The following is a 24,801-nucleotide window of genomic DNA, read 5'->3' as shown; positions in this document are numbered from 1 at the left end:
AATCTTATTTCTAGAAATATGGCGTAAACCAAATACACGACCTAACTTGCAGTTTGGCTAACTTAGATTACGGCAAACTTGGACAAGTTATAATAGGCAGTACACAAACAGATCGCAGATATACATATACTGGTTGTAGAAGGATGGCAGTAGAAAATACTAGGAGAGAGACGCGAGCGATAGAAGAATGAGATACAAGAAGAAGAGGTGAGTGTCACTGCAGGTGGGGCCCACGGGAACGGGGCCTCGAGAGCCACTAGATCCCAGGCGCTTCTGGAAATTTCCATTGCTGACAGTTGGGACCCACGTCCGACGTGGCGCCCCTTCCTCCTCCTCCTCCTCTCCAAAAATCTCCTCTTCTCTTCTCAAGTCTTCCTTCCTTGCTTGCTTGCTTCCCCTCCCTCGCCCACCTCCTCTCCCCGCCCTGTGGCCGGATTTTTTTGGTCCCCCGGCGAACTTGATATCTGTTTTCATTTTTGTTCGATTATCTTCCGGCTGAGGTTGCTCGGTCGCGGGGGAGTTCGTTTTTAACGGTTCCTGGCCGATTCCGGAGAGAAAGGCGGAAGCTTTCCTCTTCGATTCGACTCTCTCTCCCCGCCGCTGCCCTGCCGTGTGAGAGAGGTGGCCAGGGGAAGCCAGATTTGAACTAGGGGGGCTTCCTCCTCCTCATGGCTTCCATGGCGCGCCTGGAGGTAAAGATCTCATATGTTGCTTCATTGCCTTTCTTTCCTTTAGTTTTTTTTTTTTACTGTTGGAGAGTTTGATTTCTCGGGATGCACCTTCCCAGATTTTTCCTATAAAATATATGTTTTTCTCTGCCGATTAATGCTAAAAAAACTTGTTTTTAATAACAATAATGCATTGCAATTTTGTAGTTAAAAAAGGCCCTTGTTCTAGATGCTTCTCTCCTTGGGAGGATACACGTCATACTAATATCTATCTTTAGACGCTTCCAGAACGATATGGCCAGTGCCGTGCTCTCTCTCTCTCTCTCTCTCTCTCTAACTGGAGGAGATATCAGTAGTAGGACCGTACACTCTCCCCACAATAACGGCCGGCAGGAAGCCACAATTAACCAACAAACCTTCCAGAAACATGGCTGCTTATACTACACTAGGTTAGAGATTGTGTTACTTTCTTTGGTGTAATTGTCCTACCGTTCCTTTACAGTAGTAGTTGCATCAAACACCAAATTGTCGAAGCTCAGTGTTAGATAGTTCCTAGACTATTAATTAGCATTGTTAGATTGTTTTTTTACATGGCTAAGTTTATTGTAGTCAATTAGAACATCCGCAAATGCAAGATTTATTATGAATTGCAAGAGCCACCTGTTATCTAAACTGTTCGCAGCAACAGCAAATTAGCAACACTCTTTGCTAAAGCACTGAACTTTGTTTCCCGTGCTGGCCTCTAGGAAAAGGATGGGCTGGATTCATCCGATTCGGCAATCAACAGAAGCCTGTCGCTGGATGTGGTCAAGCCTTCCTTGCCGAATGATGCAACTGCATTGCAGCCCAAGGAGGGGATGGAGGAGTACCCTGTCAAGGTAGCTGTTTCTTGTCCCACTTTGAGATCTATGTAAAGGCCAGCTGATCCCCCATCATTAGTATTTCTTACTGGCAGAAGAAAAATTATGGGTCACAGCGTTGCCACTGACCCACTGTGCTTAACGATTCCCAACCTGCTGTTTGAATCAGGTCCGGAAGCCTTACACGATCACAAAGCAGCGGGAGAAGTGGACGGAAGAAGAGCACGACAGGTTCTTGGAGGCATTGAAGTTGTATGGTCGGTCTTGGCGCCAGATACAAGGTGCGTGTGGCCTCTATGTGCATGTTCCCTTTTAAAAGAAGTTGAGTAGTATTTCTGATTTATCCAAGCACTGTTCTTTAGAGCACATTGGCACAAAGACTGCTGTTCAAATTCGGAGCCATGCCCAGAAGTTTTTCTCAAAGGTGATCATCTTTCATGTAGCAATGATTGATCTGATGGTCATATAAGTTTTTCAGCAGAATCGGTTACAGTCAACTCGACAATGTGTAATGTTTTCTAATGCAAGAACTTTCATTTTGAAGGTGGTGCGCGAACCTGGGACTACTACCGCGATTGAGATCCCTCCCCCTAGGCCAAAGAGAAAGCCACTGCATCCATACCCTCGCAAGTGTGCAAATTCTGGCACCGACACAAATCCAGCAACAGGGCAAACGAAGCTTGCTCCTGTTTCATCTTCATCTGGCTCTGATCAAGAGAACGGTTCTCCTGTATCGGTGCTGTCTGCGATGCAGTCAGATACTTTTGGATCGTCGGTATCGAATCCATCAACCAGATGTACCTCCCCAGCATCGTCTGATGATGGAAATAATGTTCCCACATTAGCAGGTGGGGAAGATAATGTGCCTTGTGAACAAACAGGGATAGATCAGTCCTACAAGGTAAGCAACCATCATGGCAAACAATGATAAAATTACCACTTCAGCTTATGAGGTTGTACATGTTTCTGTGACAGGAAATAGACCAAGATGGTAAAGACACAGATAATATCTCTGAAGATGATTCTTCAGAAGAGGTGCAAGAAACAAGCTTGAAGCTCTTTGGGAAGACAGTTGTCATCCCAGATCCAAGGAAGAGAGGCTCTTCAGATCCGAAGCATGAAGAAAATGAGGAGCAAGTATCACAATCTTCCAAGGAAGAAATATTGCAAGCTTCTTCAGGTGCTGAGGTTCCAGCAGCATATGGTGCACCAAATGGATGGCTTCTGTCATACAATTCTTTCCCATTCCAATCAATGGATCCTAGAATTGCCCCTTTGCACGTATGGTGGCCTTGCTACGGGTTTGCTCCTACTATGAACCATCCAATAGGACTAAGCACGATGACGCAGACTGAAGGTACCGACGAAAGTGACAGTGGGAAGAGCCCCTCAGCTGAATCAAGCTCGGACTACGGGGACAATGTGCAGACAGCCGCCCCTTTGAACTCGAGAGTGGTGGAGTCACTTGGAGAGATTTGTGTTCGAGAGTCGGCTTCAAGTTTTGAGCTTAAACCGAGCTCAAATTCTGCCTTTGTAAGAGTGAAGCCGCTAAGCAACAGCAGAGATGAAGAGGTAAGGAAGGGATTTGTGCCGTATAAGAGAAGCAAAATTCAATAACGCCAAGCAAAAAGCGGGTATTTGTTGTCATCTATCTGCTAATTTAACAGAGGGAAGAGTAGGATCCCGTTTCATCGATGGTGGTTGTTTCATCACTGTACTTTTGTCTGCAGAGATTGGTGGTGTACGGCAGTTTGAGCATGTGTATTAGTAATTGTTTCCTGCTTGCACCTTCGAATTTAAGATAAGAGGATGCTGTAAGCAGTTTCTTTTCTGTTCAAATATAGGGATGACGGCCCATCTCTGCCCACTTGTTGTAAAAGCTCGCATGATGTTTAACTCCAGTTGAAATCAAGCTGTTAATGGAAATTGAATTTTCAACTAGACAGTCGAGAGGTGTTTTTGTGCTTTACAAGTTTGAGTCCCAAACTTATTGTACGATTGTCAGCCTCAGATTTTAACCTGGGACAAACACATGGATTTTGACCTATAGACCATCATTTCGTGAATGTTGGCCTTGAATAACTTTCTTTTCATGACATTTGACCATGGAGCCAAAATTGCATAAAACCTTGCGATGGCCCAAAAACAGAGAGTATTGCCTTCAGTCAAAAAATTCATGAGTATTAGACTAGGGCCAAAAAAGTGTAAATATTTGTTTTCTGGCTAATATTTTGTGATTATTAACCCTGACCCAAAAATGCACAAACTTCACATTCACCCCAAAAAAAATTAGAATTCATTTGTTTTTGTGATTATTAACCTCGGAGCCAAAAGAAACATTGATTTATCTATCGGCACAGAAATAAATGAAACATTCGAGTATTTCATGTGTATTAATCTTGAGCGAACAAATTACGACTATTCGTCTTTGGCTCATAAACTCGCAAAAAAATAGTTAGTATTAGCCTTGTAGCCAATGATTGCACAAATTTTAGGCTCGATCGAAGACAAATGAATTTTTGGCTTTGGTTCTTGAATAATACCGCTGCCCCCCAAAACACGAGTGTTAACTCTCTGAGCAAAGCAAAATTTTGTGTTTATGAAGCTTGGGCCAAAGGATGATAAGTAAAACCACGAAGGAATGGTTTTGCCTTGCCTTCCGCATAAAAGTTTGTGAGTACTAATGTTGGGCCCAAAAAAAAAAAAAACCATAAATTGTATGCATCTGTCCAGAAACAGATGAGTATTACTCTTCGGGTCGAAATTGGATGTGCGTTAACGTTCGACCAAAGTTTCATTAAATTAACCTGGGACCCAAACTCGCATAAAAGATGGCCTCGTGGCCAAAATTTAGTTTCTGTTATCCTTGATTGTTAGTTTTGGCACGTAAATGTATGAATATTTGTCTCTGGCCCAGACATTCGTGACGGTCATCCTTTGGCTCAAAAGGTCATATATATATATGAGATTTTTTTTCCGGATATTTAGTTATTATTAGCCTTTGGCTCTAAAATTACACATATTTTACACACAAGCAAAAAAACACATGAATTTTAGGCTTTGGACCAAAATTTCACGAGTATAAGCCTTCGGTCCAAGAACACATGATGATTAACATTGCAGCCACAAGAGCATGAATTTTAACCATTGGCCCAGAAAAGAGATGAGTATCAGCCTTCGGCTTGAAATTCTATTTGTATTTGCCTTTGATCAAAAATTTTGGGTACCGTCGGGTCGAAATTTCAGGATTACTAGCCCAGAAATAAAACAAAAATATTTGCGCGAAAAGACTAACGCGAGCGCGCCGCGTGAATCTGTCCGATGAGTACATGCAAAATTTCCATTTGCCATTACGTCAACGTGCTTGTTTCCTCCTTTTTCTTTTCCTATTTTTGGCCCATGGTCACTCCCCTCCCCTTGCTCTATTTTTTTAGCAGGCCAAATCTGATTCATAGATCAAGCACTTGGACCTTATAACTCACATGCATGTTTGTTTTCTTTTCTCTACTATTTTTGAATTTGTTTCAAATTTATATGTACAAACTCTCTATGTACATTTTTTTCTACGTATAAACTTCTATGTACATTGACGTAATGTACTTTGTATGTATAATTTTTTTCTACGTATAAACTTCTATCTACATTAGGTTAATACATGATTGAATTCATTTAAATTTATATACATAAGTATTATATATATTCATATATTCTAAGTAAAATATATATGTATAATGTTTTGAGCATAGAAAAATTATGTGTATAAACTTTTTTACTAAGCCAGGCTAATATGTTGCAGAATTTGTTTCGATTTAACCACAGAAATTATATACAAACAAATTTTATGCGTACAAAGTTATTATTATGTACAAAGTTGGTGTGTATAATTTTATTTTGGGCTAGGCCAATTCGTCGGTATAAAGAGATAAATGTGTTTTGAGCTGCGGTGTGGTGCACTAGTCTTTAGGGTGTGTTTGGTTCCAAGGATAAGATGGGTTGGGATAGAGCCAACCCATCCCTAACTCTGTTTGGTTGGTGGATGGGTAAGATGGGTTGGACCCAGAAAAAGAATATTCCTCTCAGATCTAGGTCCAACTCATCTCACCAAAACGGTAGGACCGGATCCATCCTAGGATGACCGCAACGCAGGAAGAGGGGGTCCATTTTATTTATTAAATTTTTTTAAAATATATTACTTGTATAAATATGCATCTAATTACTTTAGGTTATTCATATATTAATCCTAATATTTAATATTTTATTTTATATATGAGAGGTAACATTTATCTCATCTCATCCCTTCAGCCAAACAAAAAAATAGGTCCAACCCATCTCATCTTATCCTTCCCACCAAACAAAAAAACAGGGTCCAACTCATTCATCCAACCAAGCAGAAAAATAGAACTAACTCATCCTACAGTATAGGAATAGATCTAACCTAATTCATTTCGTGCGTGAACCAAAGGTATCCTAGTTGATTCGGCGATAGAAAGAAGCTCAACTATGTATGGAAAGGCCGAGTTCAAAGAGAAATCGTGAAGACTATGGAAAGCTCTATTATAGTGCCTTTACGCCAATTAATTGGTCTCAACAAATCCAGTTAGCACATCGGCTATTTGATATTATTTTATCTTCCTTATTAATTGTAAAGGTCAAATTAACTGGCACATCTTGAACCTGATTTAATAGGACCTACACTGTTAAGTAGATCCTCTAGCCCTTTGCGTGCGATTTTCACGTCAACAACAACCAGGTGGTTTTCTGTTCTCTATTTCCGTCATACGCGATATGTGTATCAGATCGATCTCCCTATGCATATGTAAGCACGAGCGTATTAGACCCACCCACATTTGCCCCCAGCTGAGAAATTTGTTAGTGCTAGCGTTTTATATATAGCTACATTGGGTCAGAATTATATCCCTCCCTTACCGCAAACCCCAAAGACCTCGTGATCATTATTAACATTGGGCCTAAAACTTTAAAAATATTAAACTTGGTAAAAACACAAGGATTCTAGGCATTGGACCAAAATTACTTGAGTATTAACATTGGACCCGATAGGGATGAATATTAGCCTCGTGCACAAATTTCGTGACTATTCAACTTGTAGGCCAAAATTACGTCAAATTGTACAATCAACCCAAAAACATATGATTATTAGCCTACGCCTGCGGCCCAAACACTCATTAAATGGTAGCTTTTTGCCTAATATTTTGCGACTTATTAACCTCGAACCTGTACATGCCCAACCTTCCAACACATGCTTTGACAGTAAAAATTTGTAGCAGCGACGCGATTTTGCAATGGATTTCAGCAAATGGCACAATCATGTGTTCTTTCCGGCTAAAAGATAAAATACTTTTAATTTTTGTCATAGCTATATTTAATGGTATAAACGAGAAAATCAACAATATAAATTTAAAATTCTATTTTAAAAATATGAGATAACAAACTTGTATACAGAAACTTTTATAAAAGGTATGTTGTTCAGCGGAACGTGTGTGTAAAAGACAAGAAAAAAACTAACAAAATAACCCAGCCAAAGTGTCTATAGTAATTTTCGCCCCTTTTTTGGGTTAATTAGATTCATGCCATTATAAATTTGCTAGTTTTAAAATATCTCATTACTATTCAACTAATTATAAGGATGTCATTATAATTTTAAAACTATTTCATATATGCCAGTTTTAGACCAAATTGTCCTTTGCACGTACCAAAAGTACAGTGAACAGCAGATGGGTAGTATGATCCATTTTTTAAAAAAAAAGGCACCAAAAAGGTATGGAGTGGCATATTTCGAATAATTACGAAATTATAATGACATCTTTACAATTAATTAAATAATAATGATATATTTTAAAAATAACAAATTTATAATGGCATAGATATAATTAACCCCTTTTGGGTTGGTGGGGAGGAGAAAGGAGAGAGACGAGGCCGATGGAGAGCCAGACCTGTTACAATTAATGGGCCTGTAATCCGGCCCACCACTCCAACGATGATCCAGTTGGCTTCTGGCTTGCTTAAATATTGCCTTGGAGCTCGGACAGTTTCCTCACAAAAAGAGAAGCAAGTTTTCATAAACTACAACATTATGACACTAATATGATTGCTATGACGTGCAATCCATAAACAAAAACAAATCAGTAATTGTGAAAAAAAACTGCTTACAAGCTCCTAATCCAGTGGATTACAAGAAAAATCTGTCAATAAACAGAAATACGTCCCACAATACAATGCATCTCATCCATGTTCTGGGTGGTGGTATTTACAGGAGGAAAATGTAAATGCAAGGCACAAGAATCTGAGAATGCTAAAGCCATGTAGCTCGTAATTTTCAGTCCGCCGGATTAACTCACATCTTGTACAACAATACAAGGTATAAAGAATGTTTATAATCACCATCCCACCAAACATGTGCGGTAGAACACCAGATCCTAGGTACAAAAATATGAAACACAAAGCAAACACACAAGCAAGCCCCATTGCAAGCCGTAGAGCAGAGGCCCAAGCAAAAAAACTGTCTTGCCCTTGTACGTGTATATATATATTTATCTGCAGTAAGGTGCACAAACACATGATGACCTCTATAGTACAATACCTGTCAAAATGCGCTCCATGTGTCTGTTCCATGTCTCGTCGGGCTAGAGGTGTCTGATGACTTGAACGGTCCAGTACCAAAAGGGTCATCCTCGTCAAATGAATAACCTCGGCTGTCTGTGCTCTTCATTGAATCAAATCTCGCAAAAGCATCGGTTCTGTCATGATCGCTGTTGCTGTTCATGGAGTCATACCTCGTGAAGCTGTTGCCACCACCTTGATCAGCATTGCTGCGGAAAGAATCAAATCTACCAAAGGTGTCATTGCTGCCTTGATCAGCGTTGCTCCGGAAGGAATCAAATCTTGAAAAGCTGTCACGCTGCCCAAATGAATTGCTGTCATTCATGCCAAACGAGTCCATCTGTGAGAAGGTGTCGAATGAACTGTCGTCTCCAGCTTCACTATATCTTGGTGAGAAGCTGGAGTTGTACATTGGTGTGCTGGGAACAGAAGAATCAAAGAAACCCCTTTGCTCTTTCCCATATATGCTGCTGGCAGTAGGAGATTCTGCTCTGCTTGCGCCAGAGTCAAAGAGTGATCTCTGCATCGGGGTGCTTGGAAAAGAGTCAAACAAAGATTTCTGCATAGGAGTACTTGGTACAGAATCAAATACTGATTTCTGCATTGGAGTACTGGGGACAGAAGAATCAAAGAGTGACTTCTGCAATGGTGTGCTTGGGACAGAATAGTCAAACACTGATTTCTGCATCGGTGTACTAGGAACAGAGTAATCAAAGACTGATTTCTGCAAGGGCGTGCCTGGGACAGAATCAAAGAAAGGCTTCTCCACTGGAGTACCTGGGACAGAATCAAAGAACGGTTTCTGTTCCTTGCCATAAACACTACCAGACGTAGAACCTCCAGTCCTTATTGGAGGAAGACCTTGTGGCCCAAAGAATAGGTCTGAATCGCCATTCTCTCCATCCTGGTAAATAGATTGCAGAGTTAAGCGCTAGGTTGAGAAACTTATATATAGCATGACACAGTAGCATAAAGCAGGAAAGGAGTTGCACCTTATGATTGAAGTTCCATAGGGAGTCATTATCATCACCATGATCAAATGATGGGCCCCAAGAATGTGAATCATATGTTTTATCTCCATGAACAGGGGAATCTGCTGCCCCATGGTTACTGCAAAATATATAACATGCAATTAGAACACAGGTTTCACACAGGTAAACAGCAATGAACTACCCAGTCTGGGACATGGCGAATGCCAATTTCTCAATACAAACAAGCATCATGGATATCAAAGATATATTGTGTTCAATCATGCAATAAGCATGTTTCACGCAGCAAGTTCAGGATTTGAAAGATCCTCCTCCAGCAAAATTAACAGTAATATATTGAGTAGCCAAAGTATTACTACTTCCGTCCCATAATAACTTTATTTTTCGTTTTTCCGTGTCCAACGTTTGACCATTCGTCTTATTTGAAAATTTTGTAGAAAAACTTAAAAAAATTAGTCACGCATAAAATACTATTCATGTTTTATCATCTAGTAAAAATAAAAATATTAATCGCAAAAAATTTCAAATAAAACGAAGAGTCAAAATATTGTATCAAAAAACTGAAAAATGATCTTATTTCGGGACGGAGGTAGTAGCACGGTTGAATCATGTAGGAGAAACCAGCAGACTTAAATAGTTCAATGGCAGTATCAAATCCTGGGATATTTACTCATCAACAAAGTAGACAGGTTTTTAGCAATTAGAGTTTATGCTTTTTGTGTTTGAAATAGATGATATGGGGGAAAGAGAAGTTTCTGTTTTCATAGCAGGAGAATCAGCTGTATAGTTCAGAAAAATGAATACCTGACACTCTCAGTTGCATGAGACGAGGTGTCAATTGCCCCATATTGTTCAGTATGGCCATCCTTTGTGTTCTTAACAGGGCTAACTGGAGGACTTTTTGCTGCAACAGCTTTGCTATCGGAAGGAGTTGCATCAGATTCTACAGTCTGCTCAGAGGCAGTGGCAGATTTATTGCCCTTGCTATCTTCTTTCTCTGCCGGTGTAGGTGCTGATGGCCCATTGCTAGACACTTTACTATCTTCAACAGTAGGCTGATTCTTTTGTACAACAGGTGGGTCCACTTCAACCGTGAGTTCCTTTATTATGGAGAAGCCTGGTGAAACACAAGTGGAATAAAACAGTATTATTCAGAAATGTTATATAAGAACAAATTTAATAGCATAGATAGTGACAATCAAGATTCAAGTTAGTATACCATCATCACCAAATTTGTCCCATTCTTCATCCCATACAGCTGCCATCTCTTGTATTCCAGGTTGCCAACCTAAAAAATATGATAGTAAAGTTAACCTTCCATTACCATGCCAAACAGTATAAAAAATATTGGGATCCTCATTAATAACAAGGACCAAATGATTAAAAAGAATATTTAGTTTCATGATGAATATCGCATGTCCTATCACATGCAACACAAGTAAATGGTCAATTACAATCGCTTCATCGATTATAAAGCATTACGATAAACATCACAGTGAACTAAACTGCACGTTGAGTCAGTTTATCTGGCAAACTAAAGTAAGAAAATACAACCAAATGTTGGGTATAAGTAAATAGACAAACAGGATGACAACAAATACCAAAAGGAAGCTCCACTAGAGTAGTTGGCTTAGCTCTCAACCCATATCTCTTGCACTGTTCATTCAAAGATTTAACAAGCTCCTCAAGATCAGATTGTATCTGGTTAGCCCGCTCCTATAAAAGGAATATGGTCAAACAATAGTAGTATAGCATGGTAAAAGGGAAGGCGCTGCAAAAACCTAAAAAACCACCTGAAGCTTTTCATCATTTTCGTCCCCTTTTTGCAGTTTAACTATAGCATTATAAATCTCCAATTTCTTCTCCTGTAGATAGTAGAAGAAATAATGTCAAGACTCATATGACTATTTTTTTCCTGCAATTTTCGACTGCTTGAGATAATGCCCTATATATCACTAGATTACCTGAATCTCACGGAAAGTGGCCTCATCCATCGATAACTTTGATGCTACATCACCAACTTTCTTACATCTCTCATCATATTTCGCTGCAAGGGATTGAACCTGAACAAGGAATTCATAAAGACTGTGAGATCAAGTAAAATACTATATATAAAGACTGCACATTGTTGCAATACATATCATGGTGCCGCAAGAGACATCAGAAGGCATAGTTGAATACTTGCAATTCACACAGATTAGGAATGCACAAAACAATCCTTCTGGCTTCAGATGTATGACTGGCAGTTAATCCAAGGGCATGTAACAATGTGAGATTTTTACAGATGCATACAGAACCATATCCCATGATAGAAAACAATGAAGTACAGTTCGATGTAAAGAGAGGACTGCGAGCAGAGATATAATTTTCCATGTATCTTTTGACTCCATCTGCATATCAAAATGGATATGCATGGAGCCCATTTTCTTATCAAAGGTTATAGGAGAATGTTACCTCGCGTTTATCAGAAGACATCCTTTCTGAAACTTCGTTAAGCCTGTTATCACACCTACTTTTGTAAAGAATCTAGGAGAAAGGAAGAGAAAAAATCAAGTTAGACAAGTACTCACAAAACTAGCAAAGATGAATATATCGGCTCCAACCATGCAATTATAGCTATTGCCTATCAACAAAGAGATGGGCATTTCAAGTTGTGGCACAGCGGTAGGCTACAGAAGGTTGAGTATTAAACATGCCAGTAGTTGAATGGAATTTTTTTATCAGCGCCTAAAGCAATGCATGATTGATGGAGAATGAAACTATAATTTGAAACAAGAAAATTTCCAGAAGATTTCCCAAGTATATCAAGAAACATAAACAGTATTACTTATCAATACATATGTGCCTAGTTCTTTCGATCAAACTATATGCTTGTACAAATGTAACAAGTTATGGTGATAAAGATCACTTACAAGCTCCTGCATCTTTGTGCGATAGAACTCAGTCTTCTCTCTAGAATCCAGGATTTCCTTTTCCAATTCTTGAACCTTCATAAAAGATAAAATGTGCTCACGCAAAGCATCATGATGGCCTAAATTTGCACATTCCATGTATGAACTTGGGAATCACAAAGATAAAGACAAAAATGCAATCTACACTGTTACCACCAAGGCAATATACCTACTGAGGACTCAAAAAACGCACTACCCTTTTTTCAACGAAAATATTATACATGAATCCACTTCTCAATGAAAATATTCGACACATGAATCCAGTTGTAAATTTCACTTCAAAAATATTCAGATTTACTACTGTATGTCTCAATTTTGAGAACATGGAAGTTCTTGGAGTATTTCAATTAAATAAATGTTGCGAAGAAGAACACACCTTTTTATCAGCTTCTGAAGCGTCTTTAAACTTGGCATCTAATGCACTTTGTTCCTCCTTGCTTAGCTGGCCAGTAAGATGTTCCTCCAAGACTGGGATTTTTGGCTTCTGTTTTTCTGTCCGCGCTGCATCATCAGCGTCCATATGAAGTGGCCTTCGAGGTGGTGGTTTCATGGATGATGGAGGCATCCCATGATGTTGTCCTGGCATTGCTCTACTTGTAAATCCTTCAGCAAACATTCATTAAAACCCATCATTGACAAGAAACTTCCTAAGCAGTTAGTAACAGGAAATGAACAGAACAGATTTTTTTAGGATGGATACCGGCACTTGGATGGGGAGCCGGACCAGTAGGGTTTTCTGCAAACTGCCCTGTAGAAGGTAGTGAAATTCCCTCTGCCCAGATACCATCTGGTAGTACATCAGGAAGGGGACGCTGCTCTCTGTGCCTTTCCATTAAGTACACAGCAGTACAAAATTCCCTGAAAGATAGCATCCCATCTTTATCCTGGTCGGACAAATCCCACACCTTCCTTAAGATTTCTACAAATGAGAAAGGCAAATATTTAGAAACTTATATACAATAGAACGGAAGAATGGAAACTCAAATGTCAAAGGAGAACTATGAGCATCAGAAGAATGTATAGTATGATGATGTTGTAGCTTGTTTATAGTAGCGAGGATTTTCCCTCTGGTTCAAAAAAATAGAAAAAAAGGAATCTACTTGTATAAGAAAAGGAAGTTAACAGATATATTTTAAGAAAGAAAAGAAATTTGTCTGTGTGCTTTATTCATCAATAATACAAAACCATGTAAACAGAACTAAGGGATATCAAAAGATTTTAGTGCTGCTATAAAGCCTCTACATTCCAAGAATACAATGAAAAGAAAGTAATGTGGCTTCAACTATACAAGAAACAATATGATATTGATGACAGGTTAGCATTCATAGCATAGTAGGTTTGATTCAACGTGCAGCTAGTAAGAGGAAATCGTCCAAGCAAATAATTACAACGATGTACGTACACAGGTGTACAATACACATCAACATACAATTGATTGACGGCAAGTAGCAGAGTAGCGCCATCATCTAATGAACTTTGCATCCATTAACTGAACATGTACAACTAATCATATAAAAGGTAGGAGAAAAGAAGGATCCTAACAACTACAGGATGAATTTCCAAACTAACAGATCTACTTTCACACACAAACCAGTGTGGCGCTTGTACATACAATCACAAACAGGAGAAACTAAAATGCATAGATCGTAAAGGCCATGACATATGGCAGCAGAGCAAGGAAAAGTTAAAATGGAAGGGTGCTGTCATGTACCTCTTGGAAGCCTCCAACTTAAAAACAGATTCCTTGCCTCTTCACCGGTAATTTTTCCATCTCGGTCCCTGTCTACCTTAATGAATACAATCATATATTTCCTTACATCGGCTTGAGTGATTTTAGGCCATGGGGCCTGAGACTGGTTTGTATTTGAAGGAATTTGTCCGCCAGTAAAACTTGCACCCATTGGTGCTGGAGCACTTGGCATGGTATTTAGCTGGTTTTGCTTCGGAGCTGGCTGTGAATGGAGTGACGCTACACCCTGCATGGGAGCAGTCTGCATTGGTTTGGGGGGGTGATGAGGTCCAGCAGATGGTCCATGAGCATTAGCACTAGGCAAACTATTTGAAACCACAGGGGGTGAAGATGAATCTTGCTTTGCTTGTGGCGTTGCAGCAAAAGGGTCGACACCAAACGTTGAGGCAGATGATAATCCATTCCCCAAAGGCACCAATCCCTTAGAGTCATTAGCAGCTGGTGGTGAAGGCAGAAGGTTTACATCTGCTGAACTCGTCATTGCAGATGCTGTGCTAGCTGGCGTGTGAGCGCCATAGACTGATACAGGAGTTGAACTCTGTGTTGGTATTCCCACGGTAGCAAGGTTGACCTGTGGAGAAACGCCTCTGGTTGGAGTTTGTGAAGTTACACCCAATGGACTTGCACTTTTCTTGCCACTAAACCAATCAGTTGATAGACCTGCCGTGCTTGGACCAGTATGGTTTAGAACACCACCTGTGGACGCCCTTGGAGCAATTGCCTGAGCAGGAGCGTTTGCAATTGACGCTTGTGGTGGCCTGACAACATTAGCAGGTTGAAGGGCCTGTGTATTCAGTGATGCACCAGGGGGGGGCTGAGATCCTACTATAGCAGGACTCTGCTGAGCAGGAGCTGGTGCTTGAGTGGGTTGCAAGGGGCTAGTAACACTATTTGCATTAGGACCTGGAGTTGAAACATTTATCCGAGGAGCGGGGATTTTTGCAGCAGCTGGACCATATAATGCTGACCTAACAATATCTGGTGTTAGTTCTCGGCCACTCTGTGCTACCGTGACAAGTCTAAGAGCATTGTAGAAGTCTTCACGGCCAAGAAAACCAGTTCGGTTTTTATCAGCATATGTCCAGATCTGCACCAGGAAAATAATTGAAGGGCAATCAGCAAAGCTTTAAAATATGAAGTGTGCCAGAGCAGAATGGAACGAATCCCAGCAGGTAAGGGGCACATCACATAGTAAGGTCAGTTTACACATGATAATTATTTTCCCCAAATTTAAGTTGTCACCTTAAATCAGTACGCTGATAAAAGAAACTTGAGAATTAACTGTTCGAGGACAGTATGGAACAGGTCATGGCATTAACATAATGCAGGGTCAAGTTGATTTCTTCTCTTTTTTTCTTTACACATGAAGCCATGCAGCTCCCTTGCATTCAAAGAGAAGAAAAAACGGTAGCTAATCCCGAAACCTAATGTTGGTGAAAACACAGCCCAAAGGCTCAGAAAATTGGAAGCACCGAAAGCAGCAGTATGTAATGTTGAAGGTTACACCTAGATTCCATATTGCAAAGTACAAAATGAGCATAATTAGACTAAAAGTATAGTGATGTGTAGGATCGAAGTTGAGGGCGATTGAGGTGAGTAAATCTAGTGGGTCAGGTAAGTACATAATCCAATCGATAGGGTAGGGTAGGAGGAGCAGGGATTGAATTAGGAGAGGAGAGAGCAGCGATGAGATGAGTAGTAGATCCGGGCGGGGCGGATGAAGAAATGAGGCGGAAGATAGGGGGGATGCGAGATGAGATCTAGGTAAGGTGGTACCTGGGCTAGGACGGGCTGCGGGAGGGAGGAGGCCTTGAAGAAGGCGACGGCCTCCTGGCCGCTGATCCGGCCGTCGCGGTCCAGATCCGCGGCGCGGAAGTGGGCGTCGAACGCCGCCTCCATGGCGGGAGGGGAGGGGAGGCGGTGGCCGGCGGCGGCGGCGGCGGCGGCGAGATCGGGAGAGCAAAATACTTTGTTGTTGCAAATTAGTACTCCACTATTTAGTAACCAAGGAAAGGACGGACGGAGGCCAGAGGGAAGAAGAAGAAGAGGAGGAGGAGCCCCGCGATGTGATTTCGCTCGATTTCGGGGGCCTCTCTCTAATTCTTCTCTACTCTCTCTCTCTCACTCTCTGTGGGGGCACTCTCGTTTATCATCCTATATATTTACATTTATTATAGATTATTAGATCACCAAGAATGTATAAATAAAATTTTATTTATAAATTATTTTAAATTTATAAATATGTTGTCTAAAAAAGCAAAACAATCACAACGAATAATCTTGCTTGTTGGAATTGTGGCCACTGTTGTTATTTTGTACTACTCCACATCACATGGTATTTGTTGTTTGGGGTGATTGTTGAGTTTTTTTGTCGTAGTCTATTTGTAAAAGAAAAGTAATTTATAAATAAAATTTTATATATGTATTCTTAACGATCAAAACTGAAAAATAAATTACAATGACAACCCAAAATCAAGTATAAATTATAGATTAAAAGTTTAAATCTTGGCTTATAGTCATAATCAAAAATGAAAAGACATGGTAAATGTATCACTGCTCCACTTAACAAAAAATGCTTCCTCCGTAGCACCCGCCACCCAGACTTGGTGGTGTATAGCCAGCAATCAAGTTTACTTGGGATGGAAATTGCTCCATTTTTTTCCGGTCAGTCTTATTATTCTTGCCGAGTGTCACACCACACGATTGTCCAGTTTGGTATGCTAGCTAGTATAAGGACGAAAACGATCGGAAAATGCTTAAATCATTTTCCTTACTATTTTTTTATGACAGAAATACAATTGTACGCATGAATCTGAATACAATAATGATATCCGCACAATAAGAACATCAAAAAATGGCAAAGAAAGAAAAAGAATAGAGCCCGGGAAAACGTATTACAAGGACAAACAAGTTACAATCATGTTTACATTATGATTAATATCATAAATTACTAACTAATTTGATTTGTCCATATCGATATTATATTATCAACGCTGACGATACATAATTAAGTTTTCTAATATTATGATGGGCTCTCGGCAATTTATTCGAAAATCTTATATGAAAACAGTATACTACTAAATCGGTCGAGTACCATTTCCAGTCTATTGCTTAACAATACATCACTGAAATACAATGATCGATATAAATACGAAAACGTTGGTCGGTATGATCGTTTTTTTTTTCTCGTTTTCATGTCTACTATTATATAGTGCTTCGTATTTTTCTAGTAGTAGTGTACAAGTGAGAAATCGGGTGTTGCAGCAGTAATGATGTAAACGGATTAGCTGTAAGCCTATTAACCGGCAATGGCGTCAGGGTGACGTTGCATTAACTGCTACTAGTGCCGACAGTCAGCATTAGTAATAGCACTTCAGCAAGTCGAGTTGCAAAGACAAAATGGGTTATTAACGATTAAAAATAAATTTAGGTGAAACTTTTATATACGTACTTAGCTATAAAAACAAATGTTTAAAAATAAATTATGATAAAAATACTTAAAATTAACTCTAAATTTAAATTTTGACATGCATAAGTAACCATAAGTGAAAGATAAAATGCTGATTCCAATAGAAAAAGATAAAGAGCTCACAAGTCACTAGGGACGAGCAACCCTGCACACACACAGTGCATCCCAATTTCCATCACCTATGAACCAGTATTATTTATGAGTATACTGCTAGCATTAGCTAGGGAGTGAGACAGTCCAGTGCAAAAATCTCCATGTTTCTGGCTAATGAACCATGATTAATCAGGAGAAAAATCACAAGTCTCTACACTGTTGATGTTGAAGATGAGAGGACGAGGATGGAGATGAATGCTGGCCCTTATGTGTTCAGGTTTGGTTGGTGCAACATTACATCATTCACCTGCACTGCACCTCTGTACTACACAACAGAGAGACAGAAAGAGGGTGAGCCAGAAAATTTAAGAAAACAATAAAAAGGTGGCTAAGAGGCCAGGCTGGCAGCTTAATCACTTGTGAGATATGAGATGAGATGCCACCAACAAGAGAGCAGTAGCAGCTGCATGATAGATGGTTAGACTTCACTTGGGTAGATCAGATCTGAAAACCATTTCTCTCTGAATAATGATACCCACTTGCAGCTCAAGCACCTTTCTTTTTAGAGCAGCAGGTACATTAGGCTTAAAGCACTAAGAAATGCACAATAGTATGTCAGGGTCCACCAGTCACATAAGAAATTCAGAAGATGTACATTATTAATAGCACATCTGTATATGTAATGTGTCTTTGTACACACGCGTATGTAACTATATGGAATGTTTCTTTCTCCATGTACAGGTTCTTTTTTTTTTTAGCAAAGAACGTTCATTCATTCTTGTTGCATGCATGTTCTTCATAACCGGGCTTGATCCATATGCAGCGGAGGCAGAGCAGTCGGCATTAGCAGCAGCAACCTGTTACTGTTAGTCAAAAAAGTTCAGGCAACCTGTGATGTGTGTGATACGCTTTCATTCAGGTCGAAGACGGCCATGCTGTCCGTGTGAACAGCTGCTGAAAGAGCAGCAACTGGACTGAAGACTGGGCAACAACCAGAAGAAGCACACTTGGATTTTTCAGCAACAGGCCGAGCAAAGACAAACAGCACCATCTACCTCACCGATCCTTGGTGCATGCATGGTCATGGAGTGCTTCCAAAAGAGCTGGGTAACCTCAGACGCCACAGTCACATACATCAACTGAGCATCCATTCAGGAGTTTCATTCCACCTTACAGCAAGTATCTACTACCGGCCGCAGGTCCAGGATAGATGAGATTGTTTGGTTTTTCCCTTCCATGTTGTTCCAAATATGGGCTCACAGATCGAGTGACATTCATGGTAAACAACAAAACAATGGCACACATATATGTTCACAAGTGAACAACTGAAGGCTATCATCACATAACATGGTTCTGCAGATAAAATTTTCATGTTCTACCTGATACACTAAGCTGTCAACAACTCAATATATAAGCACCACGCACCCCCAAGGGATCAGCAGTAGAACTAAGAGCCAAGGTTTCAAGAACAGAATTGGCAGTTTGCAAAGTCACTACTCCTTTATGTTTGATTGCCAATAAACCCTATACTCATGCATTGCTAAAGATCTGGAAACCAGTATTGCTATCAATGAAAAAACTGTCTGGTAGATCATTCACTAGTGCCTTCTCAGTGTTGCGTTTTTGATAAGGAAGATGAATAGAACCAATTAAGATCACTCACAAGCTAAGACCATAGCAAAGAGCAATTCCTTTGACAAAACCTAATTCCAGTTCTGTTCAGAATCAACCAATTTCATTGGGTCCTTATTGGTCGAGAGCAAACCACTAAACAAATTAGGCAACTCTTGCCAGTAATAATAGCAACTCTTGCCAGTTGTGTCAAAACCCCGACATTTCAGGACAATATAACTGTCATAAATTCTTACCAACATAATTGTGAAGAGTGGAGCAGAAACAACTTTGGTAGAAATACCCAGTAACTTATATACCATAAAAGCACGCACATTTGTATAAAAATCAAATAGAAGGCGGGAATCTACCGGGAGAGGTCACCTGCCCTCCCTGTTTGTCTGAATGGTAGCTTCAACATACAAAATCTCACAACAAACATAGCTAAGACAAGCATCTGCCAACTATGAGCTAAGGTACCTCACTAATCAGCTTTCACCGAAGCAGAGGTCTCAGCTGCCGAAGTAGAGGGGCACACGCTGTGCAACGCCTTACTATCAGAAGAGCAGTGTGATGTTTTAAACTTTTTGAACTTCCATACAGATGAGATCTTCATCGGCCCTGAACCATCGCGGGGGGGATCCTTTGTATCTAAAAGGTTCAATCTCTTTTCAGGTCCATTTGACTTAGCTTCATCATATTGTATAAAATCTATAGACGGTTCTATTTCTTTGGTCTCTTCTGTATCTTTACTATTATGTTGGTTTAAAAGCAGTTCTTTTCTCTTGATCTTCACTTTCCGACCAGCGCTTAGGTTTCCAGATCCAACTCCATTACCAGCAATAATCCTACTCTTTGCAGCATGACCAGCAGAGTCTTTATGATCATCAAGACCCCCATGCTTGGAAAATGGAGCAGGGACCTCACTAGATTGCCCTAAAGAGCATCCGTTAGTCAACCCGCTGAGCTCGATTGGCGGATGAGCCGAACAACCATTGCAAGAATCAACCGCACCACAATTCTCGCCGCCGATGGTGCGTGGCCTCTTTGGTCCAGTGAAGGAAATGCGCGGCGAGCTATTCATGGCACGGTGCAGTTTGCGAGCAACCTCTTCATCGGACTCCCTTCGCCTGCGGGGCTTGGAAGAAGCATCCCCAGTAATACTTGGTCCTCTACCCTCCAGCAGACGGCCATTGGGCTTATACAAGAGCTTCACCTGGACATGCTTCTTCCTTGATTTGACCTTCAGCTGGAGGCCATTCCTCGATGAGGCAGGCCTGGAAATGGAATCGAGAAACTCCATAGCAGCGCGAGCAGCAGCCCTAGCCTTGGCAGCCACGGCCGCCTTCTCCGCGGCGGTGGCACGGGCAGCTGCGGCAGCCTCCGCGGCCGCCGAGGCAGCCGACCTCGCGGCCTCAACGATCTCCTCAGGAGAGGATGAGGAGGAGTTGGCGGAGCCCATCATCTGGCGGAGGCGGGCGGCGAGATCGCCGGTAAGGAGGGCGGGCGGCGGCGGGAGAGCATCGCCGCAGGGCGTGGAGGCCATCCTGAGTCCGGCGAGCAGCCGCTTGCGCGGCGGCAAGTGGGTGTTCAGATCCGACGGCTCCATTATTATACGTACTCGTATGGAATTTCTAGATCAGAACAAGCTGGATTGAGCAACAAGATCGCATCGGATTGCGGATTATCATTCACACCCAATCAATCAATCAATCAATCAGCAGCAGCAGCTAAAATCTCTACATCCCACCACCAAGGCTGAGGCGGCATGTCCTAGCACCAAAAACAAAATAAACATCGTTCCTTTAGCATCATCCAAATTGGCACGGGAATTTTGGATCGAGAGAGGCGGAGTTGCGGCGGAGAGCTGAGAAAACCCTACCTCGGAGGCGCGGATTGGATAGAGATCGGCGGGGAATTGGGAAGGATTTGTGTGGTAAGAGGAGGCCGGCGACCAGAGCCAGAGAAGGAGGAGGAGGATCCAATAAACCCAACAATCTGAGCGAGCGAGGAGATGATGGATGTAATACTAACACGCTTTTATATCTATACAAAATAAAATTAAAAAGTTAATTTCAATTTGGGCCATCTATATTTATCCTAGTTTCATAATGGACTAGGCTAAACACATGTTTTCATATAAAACCACTTAATATAGCCATTTTTGCATTTTGGACTGGGTTTTCTCATTTGGTCCATCACGCTGTTTTTGCCCCATGCCACGTGAGCAACGTTCGGTGGATTCAGGTCATCAGGAAGAGAAGTCGTAGCGCCGAATTTTTCGCCGTGAGGAGAGTAGAGGAACACATAGCTGTCACACCGTGGAGGTGGAGTTGATCGATGACTCGATCTCCACCCTCATCAGCGACGGCTCAAGCGCTTGCAAGATGAAAAAAAGTTGTACCGCATGCTCCGTTCCCACCGGCAATCTACACGATAGGAGAACACATAGCGCTTCCGCTCACACAATGGGACGATTCATTTGCTGCCAACAGTGATCCAATTTACAACCTCAATTCATTCCTAATCCCAATCTCAATGATTTGACACCTCGATCAGGTTCTGGTGGGAATAGAGTCAAGCAGCTCGAAGTTTCCCACATTAGCTCTCTTCTAGGTCGCTGCTGATGCTCACTAGGCATGGGCCAAAACTAGTGTCGATACCCAGAGTAGCAAATCCTAGTCCAAAGAGCAACAAATTACTATATTAAGTGGTATTAAGTGAAACATGAGTTTAGGCCTAGTCCATTTTGAAACTAGGGTAAATAATAATGGTCCAAACTGAAATTAACTCAAAATTAAATTGCTAGAAAAACAGTGTCCCGCTGTATTTATACGTAGATACCAAATGTAATACACATATATTAGAACTAATACGTAATATCAGATCTATCATGTTCTAAAACAGTACGGCCTTTCGTCGTCTCTCTTATATATGGATCTCAATAGACACAAGTTCTCATATTTGTCAACTTTTCTGAGGAATCTCTACGGCTTTGTTCAACAAACACATCACAAGAGGAAAAAAAAGGTTATGCACCACGATATGTACCATGAAAAATCTATCTTTTCGTATCATTTAAAGGTTTTATCGCGTGTTAGTATATCAATATACTACTATTTATTATCGATTATCGATGTTGCGTACGTACACATTATAAGCATCTGTGCTTATACTAGGTTTTACAAACAAATATACAATTATTCATTTAAAAAACTCTCTTATTCAAGGTTGAAGTTATCGTTTACGAGATAAAATTATGCCAATGCCAGTTTGACAAAAAAAAAACGAGCATAGACCAAAAAAGGGATTTCCCTCGACCAACTCCATAAAAAAATCAGCTAAAATTGTTCGGTTTTTCCAATCTAATCCATGCTGGATTTAGGATTATCATGTGGGTTTTGTGCTGTTTATATGTATAGCAAATTGTGCTCTCACTATATATGTTTTTACTTCTTAACACACAAAAAGAAATAACTTCTATTTGATGTAACTAAGTGCTTCATTCGAATCAGAGAGCATGTCAAGTCCAGTCGTCAAGATAAAATTGAAATTAGGATGACCCGTGCATATATATTACATCTTGGATCCCAAGTTATTGATCCAATCCTCTGCAGTAGCGTGGAGAGGATCAATTGTTTGCACATAAGATCCATTTTCAGAATTATAACTTTTATTTTGTTAAACTAACATATGGTTTGTGGTATGTACGTATGATTTACACGAAACCCTAGACCATCAAAGAACAAGATGTTTTTATGGTTTACAGTGAAACCAGTCTGGTTTCTATTTGACACACTTTCTAGTGCTTCAAGTGCAATAGTGTGGCTTCTGCTTGCAGTAAAAAAAAGAAAAAATGAGTGTGTTTGATACGTAGTTATTGCTGATTTGATATGTATTTATTATGCTTATTGCTGAAGATAGTAACGCGTATATCTAGTTGATCCACCTCATTATTAATCGGGTGCTAATCCTTTTTTTTCCATCCATTGCAATTGGCATGGTATAATTGTTCATCGATGACTCATTTGGAATACTCTTGCTAATGTGCTGATATAATTGTTCTTTATGGTATCCATGCGAAAATCTGGTGAGATTTTCCACATTATGGGCATGTTCAAAGGTAAAGCCCGTTGTGGGATCTATCTTAAGCCACGTCAGTAATAAGAGTCTATTTTATAATGATACGTACAAAGATATAGTCAAGATGTGGTTTCTTCATTAATACAATAAAATATTTTTTATTAAGGTAGTTTCCTTTTTATATATTCTCATACAAGAAAGTTTTCTTTAATAAATGCTAAGAGTCGACTCTAAGCCATTGTCATGCATGGCAACAGCTTTTCTCTCTCCTTCCCTCTCTTTCATCCACATCACCAAATTTGCTTACGTGACGATTGAGAGATTCAGCTAATAGTCACCTTTGTACGTGCCCTAAATGGCTTATACCTAACAATACCATCTAGTCATGCTTATTTTCAATTGGAGCCTACATAGGGCTTGTTTGGGGAGCTGTTGTCACCTGAAGCTTCTCACAGAATTTCTATAAGTTAGAATTTCTCCTAAACAACACTCAGCTTTTGAGAATTTGGAGTTACGGAATCTAAAAAAATTAAAATAGAAGCCACAAGTTAGGAAACCTAGTTGTTTCTCAAAATCGTAAGTTCCTTAAACAGGCCCATAATCTTTATAATGACCAGCAACATATGTCGTGGGTCTCGTCAATATTTATTTTTTCCATGAAATATGTGTGAAATCTAAAACATTTAGAGAGTAATCTAAAATCGACATGATGTACGCTGATATACGCAAAAGCATGTTTTTGTCATGAACAATGGTTTAAACAACTGTTATCAATATAATTTTTCATCCCATATCTATATGGAACACTAGAGGTTTAAATGAGTATTGTCTATATAACCTTTTCACATCATATCTATAATCTTCTCACTCCCCTTGCCACTGTACTAGCTGATGTGTCTCCATATCTGGATAGACAACACATACACAGGTTGTATGTAGTACGATTCATGATTTAGTTTTGCATATAGCATATGAGACATGTATATGGTATTAGGCTGTATATTAGTTCATCTGATAATCAATATATGATAGGCTTCTATCTCCTTTTCTCCTGCATACACGTTATAAGAAAAGCTCTACATGACATCAATCTATCTATTATATTAATATAAAGATTGCTCGAAAAAAGTCACCATGTTTCCTTCACAGAATATTTGAGTCATTGGATCGTAGTGGGTCTTCCTTCATAGAATATTTGAGTCATTGGATCGCAGTGGGTCTAAATTATGAAAGTGTAGATTGATTGGTTTAGTTATATAGAAAATATGACTATAACTTTAAAAAGAGAAGTTAAGAGTTGTATACCAAATATAATTTCATATTGTAAAATACGTTATATGCCAATCTTTGAGATGGTACATTAAGATACCATATTTTCTAAAGTTTGGCACCTCTAGGTATTTGTTTAAAGAAAATAAAATTTCTCAATTATAACCGTTTGTATGGAAGAAAAAAAGGTAAGGGTTATATGTAAAATTCAATTCTAATTTCTATTTTGATAGTTGCATATGAAATCCAATTATATTGTTTTGCTTCCTATAGAAACTATAATTGTGCCGTTGAAATATAATATGCACAACGATTGTATATCAAATATAATTACAATTTTCTAGCTCCATGAAAATGTGCATGAGGAATCCCCTAGTTTTGTCTTAAACGGTGATGACACCATTGTTCATGACGTAATACAATCACTATCATTGATAGTC

The 24,801-nt window shown here is 40.0% G+C and overlaps 3 protein-coding genes across 3 annotated transcripts; 1 reads left to right on the top strand and 2 right to left on the bottom strand.

The window, feature by feature from the left end:
* The first annotated feature begins 401 nt into the window (after positions 1-401).
* LOC102706015 (protein REVEILLE 1-like) lies at positions 402-3,586 on the top strand. The gene is made up of 6 exons (XM_006656459.3): positions 402-692; positions 1,415-1,546; positions 1,698-1,809; positions 1,891-1,952; positions 2,073-2,429; positions 2,504-3,586. Exons 1-6 carry the CDS (start codon positions 669-671, stop codon positions 3,143-3,145), a joined length of 1,329 nt encoding a protein of 442 aa, XP_006656522.1. The 5' UTR covers positions 402-668; the 3' UTR covers positions 3,146-3,586.
* A 4,245-nt stretch (positions 3,587-7,831) lies between these two features.
* LOC102705728 (epidermal growth factor receptor substrate 15-like 1) lies at positions 7,832-15,947 on the bottom strand. Its single transcript, XM_006656458.3, has 13 exons — positions 15,613-15,947; positions 13,798-14,923; positions 12,787-13,005; positions 12,463-12,689; positions 12,048-12,122; positions 11,590-11,661; positions 11,100-11,198; positions 10,929-11,000; positions 10,737-10,851; positions 10,355-10,423; positions 9,940-10,252; positions 9,139-9,256; positions 7,832-9,050 (listed from the first exon to the last, which is right to left on the bottom strand). The coding sequence occupies exons 1-13, from the start codon at positions 15,733-15,735 to the stop codon at positions 8,130-8,132; spliced, it is 3,549 nt and encodes a 1,182-aa protein (XP_006656521.1). The 5' UTR covers positions 15,736-15,947; the 3' UTR covers positions 7,832-8,129.
* Positions 15,948-18,708: 2,761 nt separating this feature from the next.
* LOC102705442 lies at positions 18,709-21,006 on the bottom strand. The gene is made up of 2 exons (XM_006656457.2): positions 20,892-21,006; positions 18,709-20,782 (listed from the first exon to the last, which is right to left on the bottom strand). Exon 2 carries the CDS (start codon positions 20,616-20,618, stop codon positions 19,494-19,496), a length of 1,125 nt encoding a protein of 374 aa, XP_006656520.1. The 5' UTR covers positions 20,619-20,782; positions 20,892-21,006; the 3' UTR covers positions 18,709-19,493.
* Positions 21,007-24,801: the final 3,795 nt, after the last annotated feature.

Source organism: Oryza brachyantha, chromosome 6, assembly GCF_000231095.2.
Source record: "Oryza brachyantha chromosome 6, ObraRS2, whole genome shotgun sequence".
Taxonomy (NCBI): Eukaryota; Viridiplantae; Streptophyta; class Magnoliopsida; order Poales; family Poaceae; genus Oryza; species Oryza brachyantha.
This window is presented reverse-complemented; position numbering and strand designations above follow the sequence as displayed.

Coding starts and splice junctions, on each gene's coding strand:
- LOC102706015 (XM_006656459.3), top strand. CDS start 669: ATGGCTTCCATGGCGCGCCTGGAG. Junction 1,547..1,697: donor TGGAGGAGTACCCTGTCAAG/GTAGCTGTTTCT, acceptor TGTTTGAATCAG/GTCCGGAAGCCTTACACGAT. Junction 1,810..1,890: donor GTCTTGGCGCCAGATACAAG/GTGCGTGTGGCC, acceptor ACTGTTCTTTAG/AGCACATTGGCACAAAGACT.
- LOC102705728 (XM_006656458.3), bottom strand. CDS start 15,735: ATGGAGGCGGCGTTCGACGCCCACTTCCGCGCCGCGGATCTGGACCGC. Junction 11,662..12,047: donor GCACAAAGATGCAGGAGCTT/GTAAGTGATCTT, acceptor CCTTTCTCCTAG/ATTCTTTACAAAAGTAGGTG. Junction 11,001..11,099: donor CCACTTTCCGTGAGATTCAG/GTAATCTAGTGA, acceptor TACTATCTACAG/GAGAAGAAATTGGAGATTTA.
- LOC102705442 (XM_006656457.2), bottom strand. CDS start 20,618: ATGGAGCCGTCGGATCTGAACACCCACTTGCCGCCGCGCAAGCGGCTG.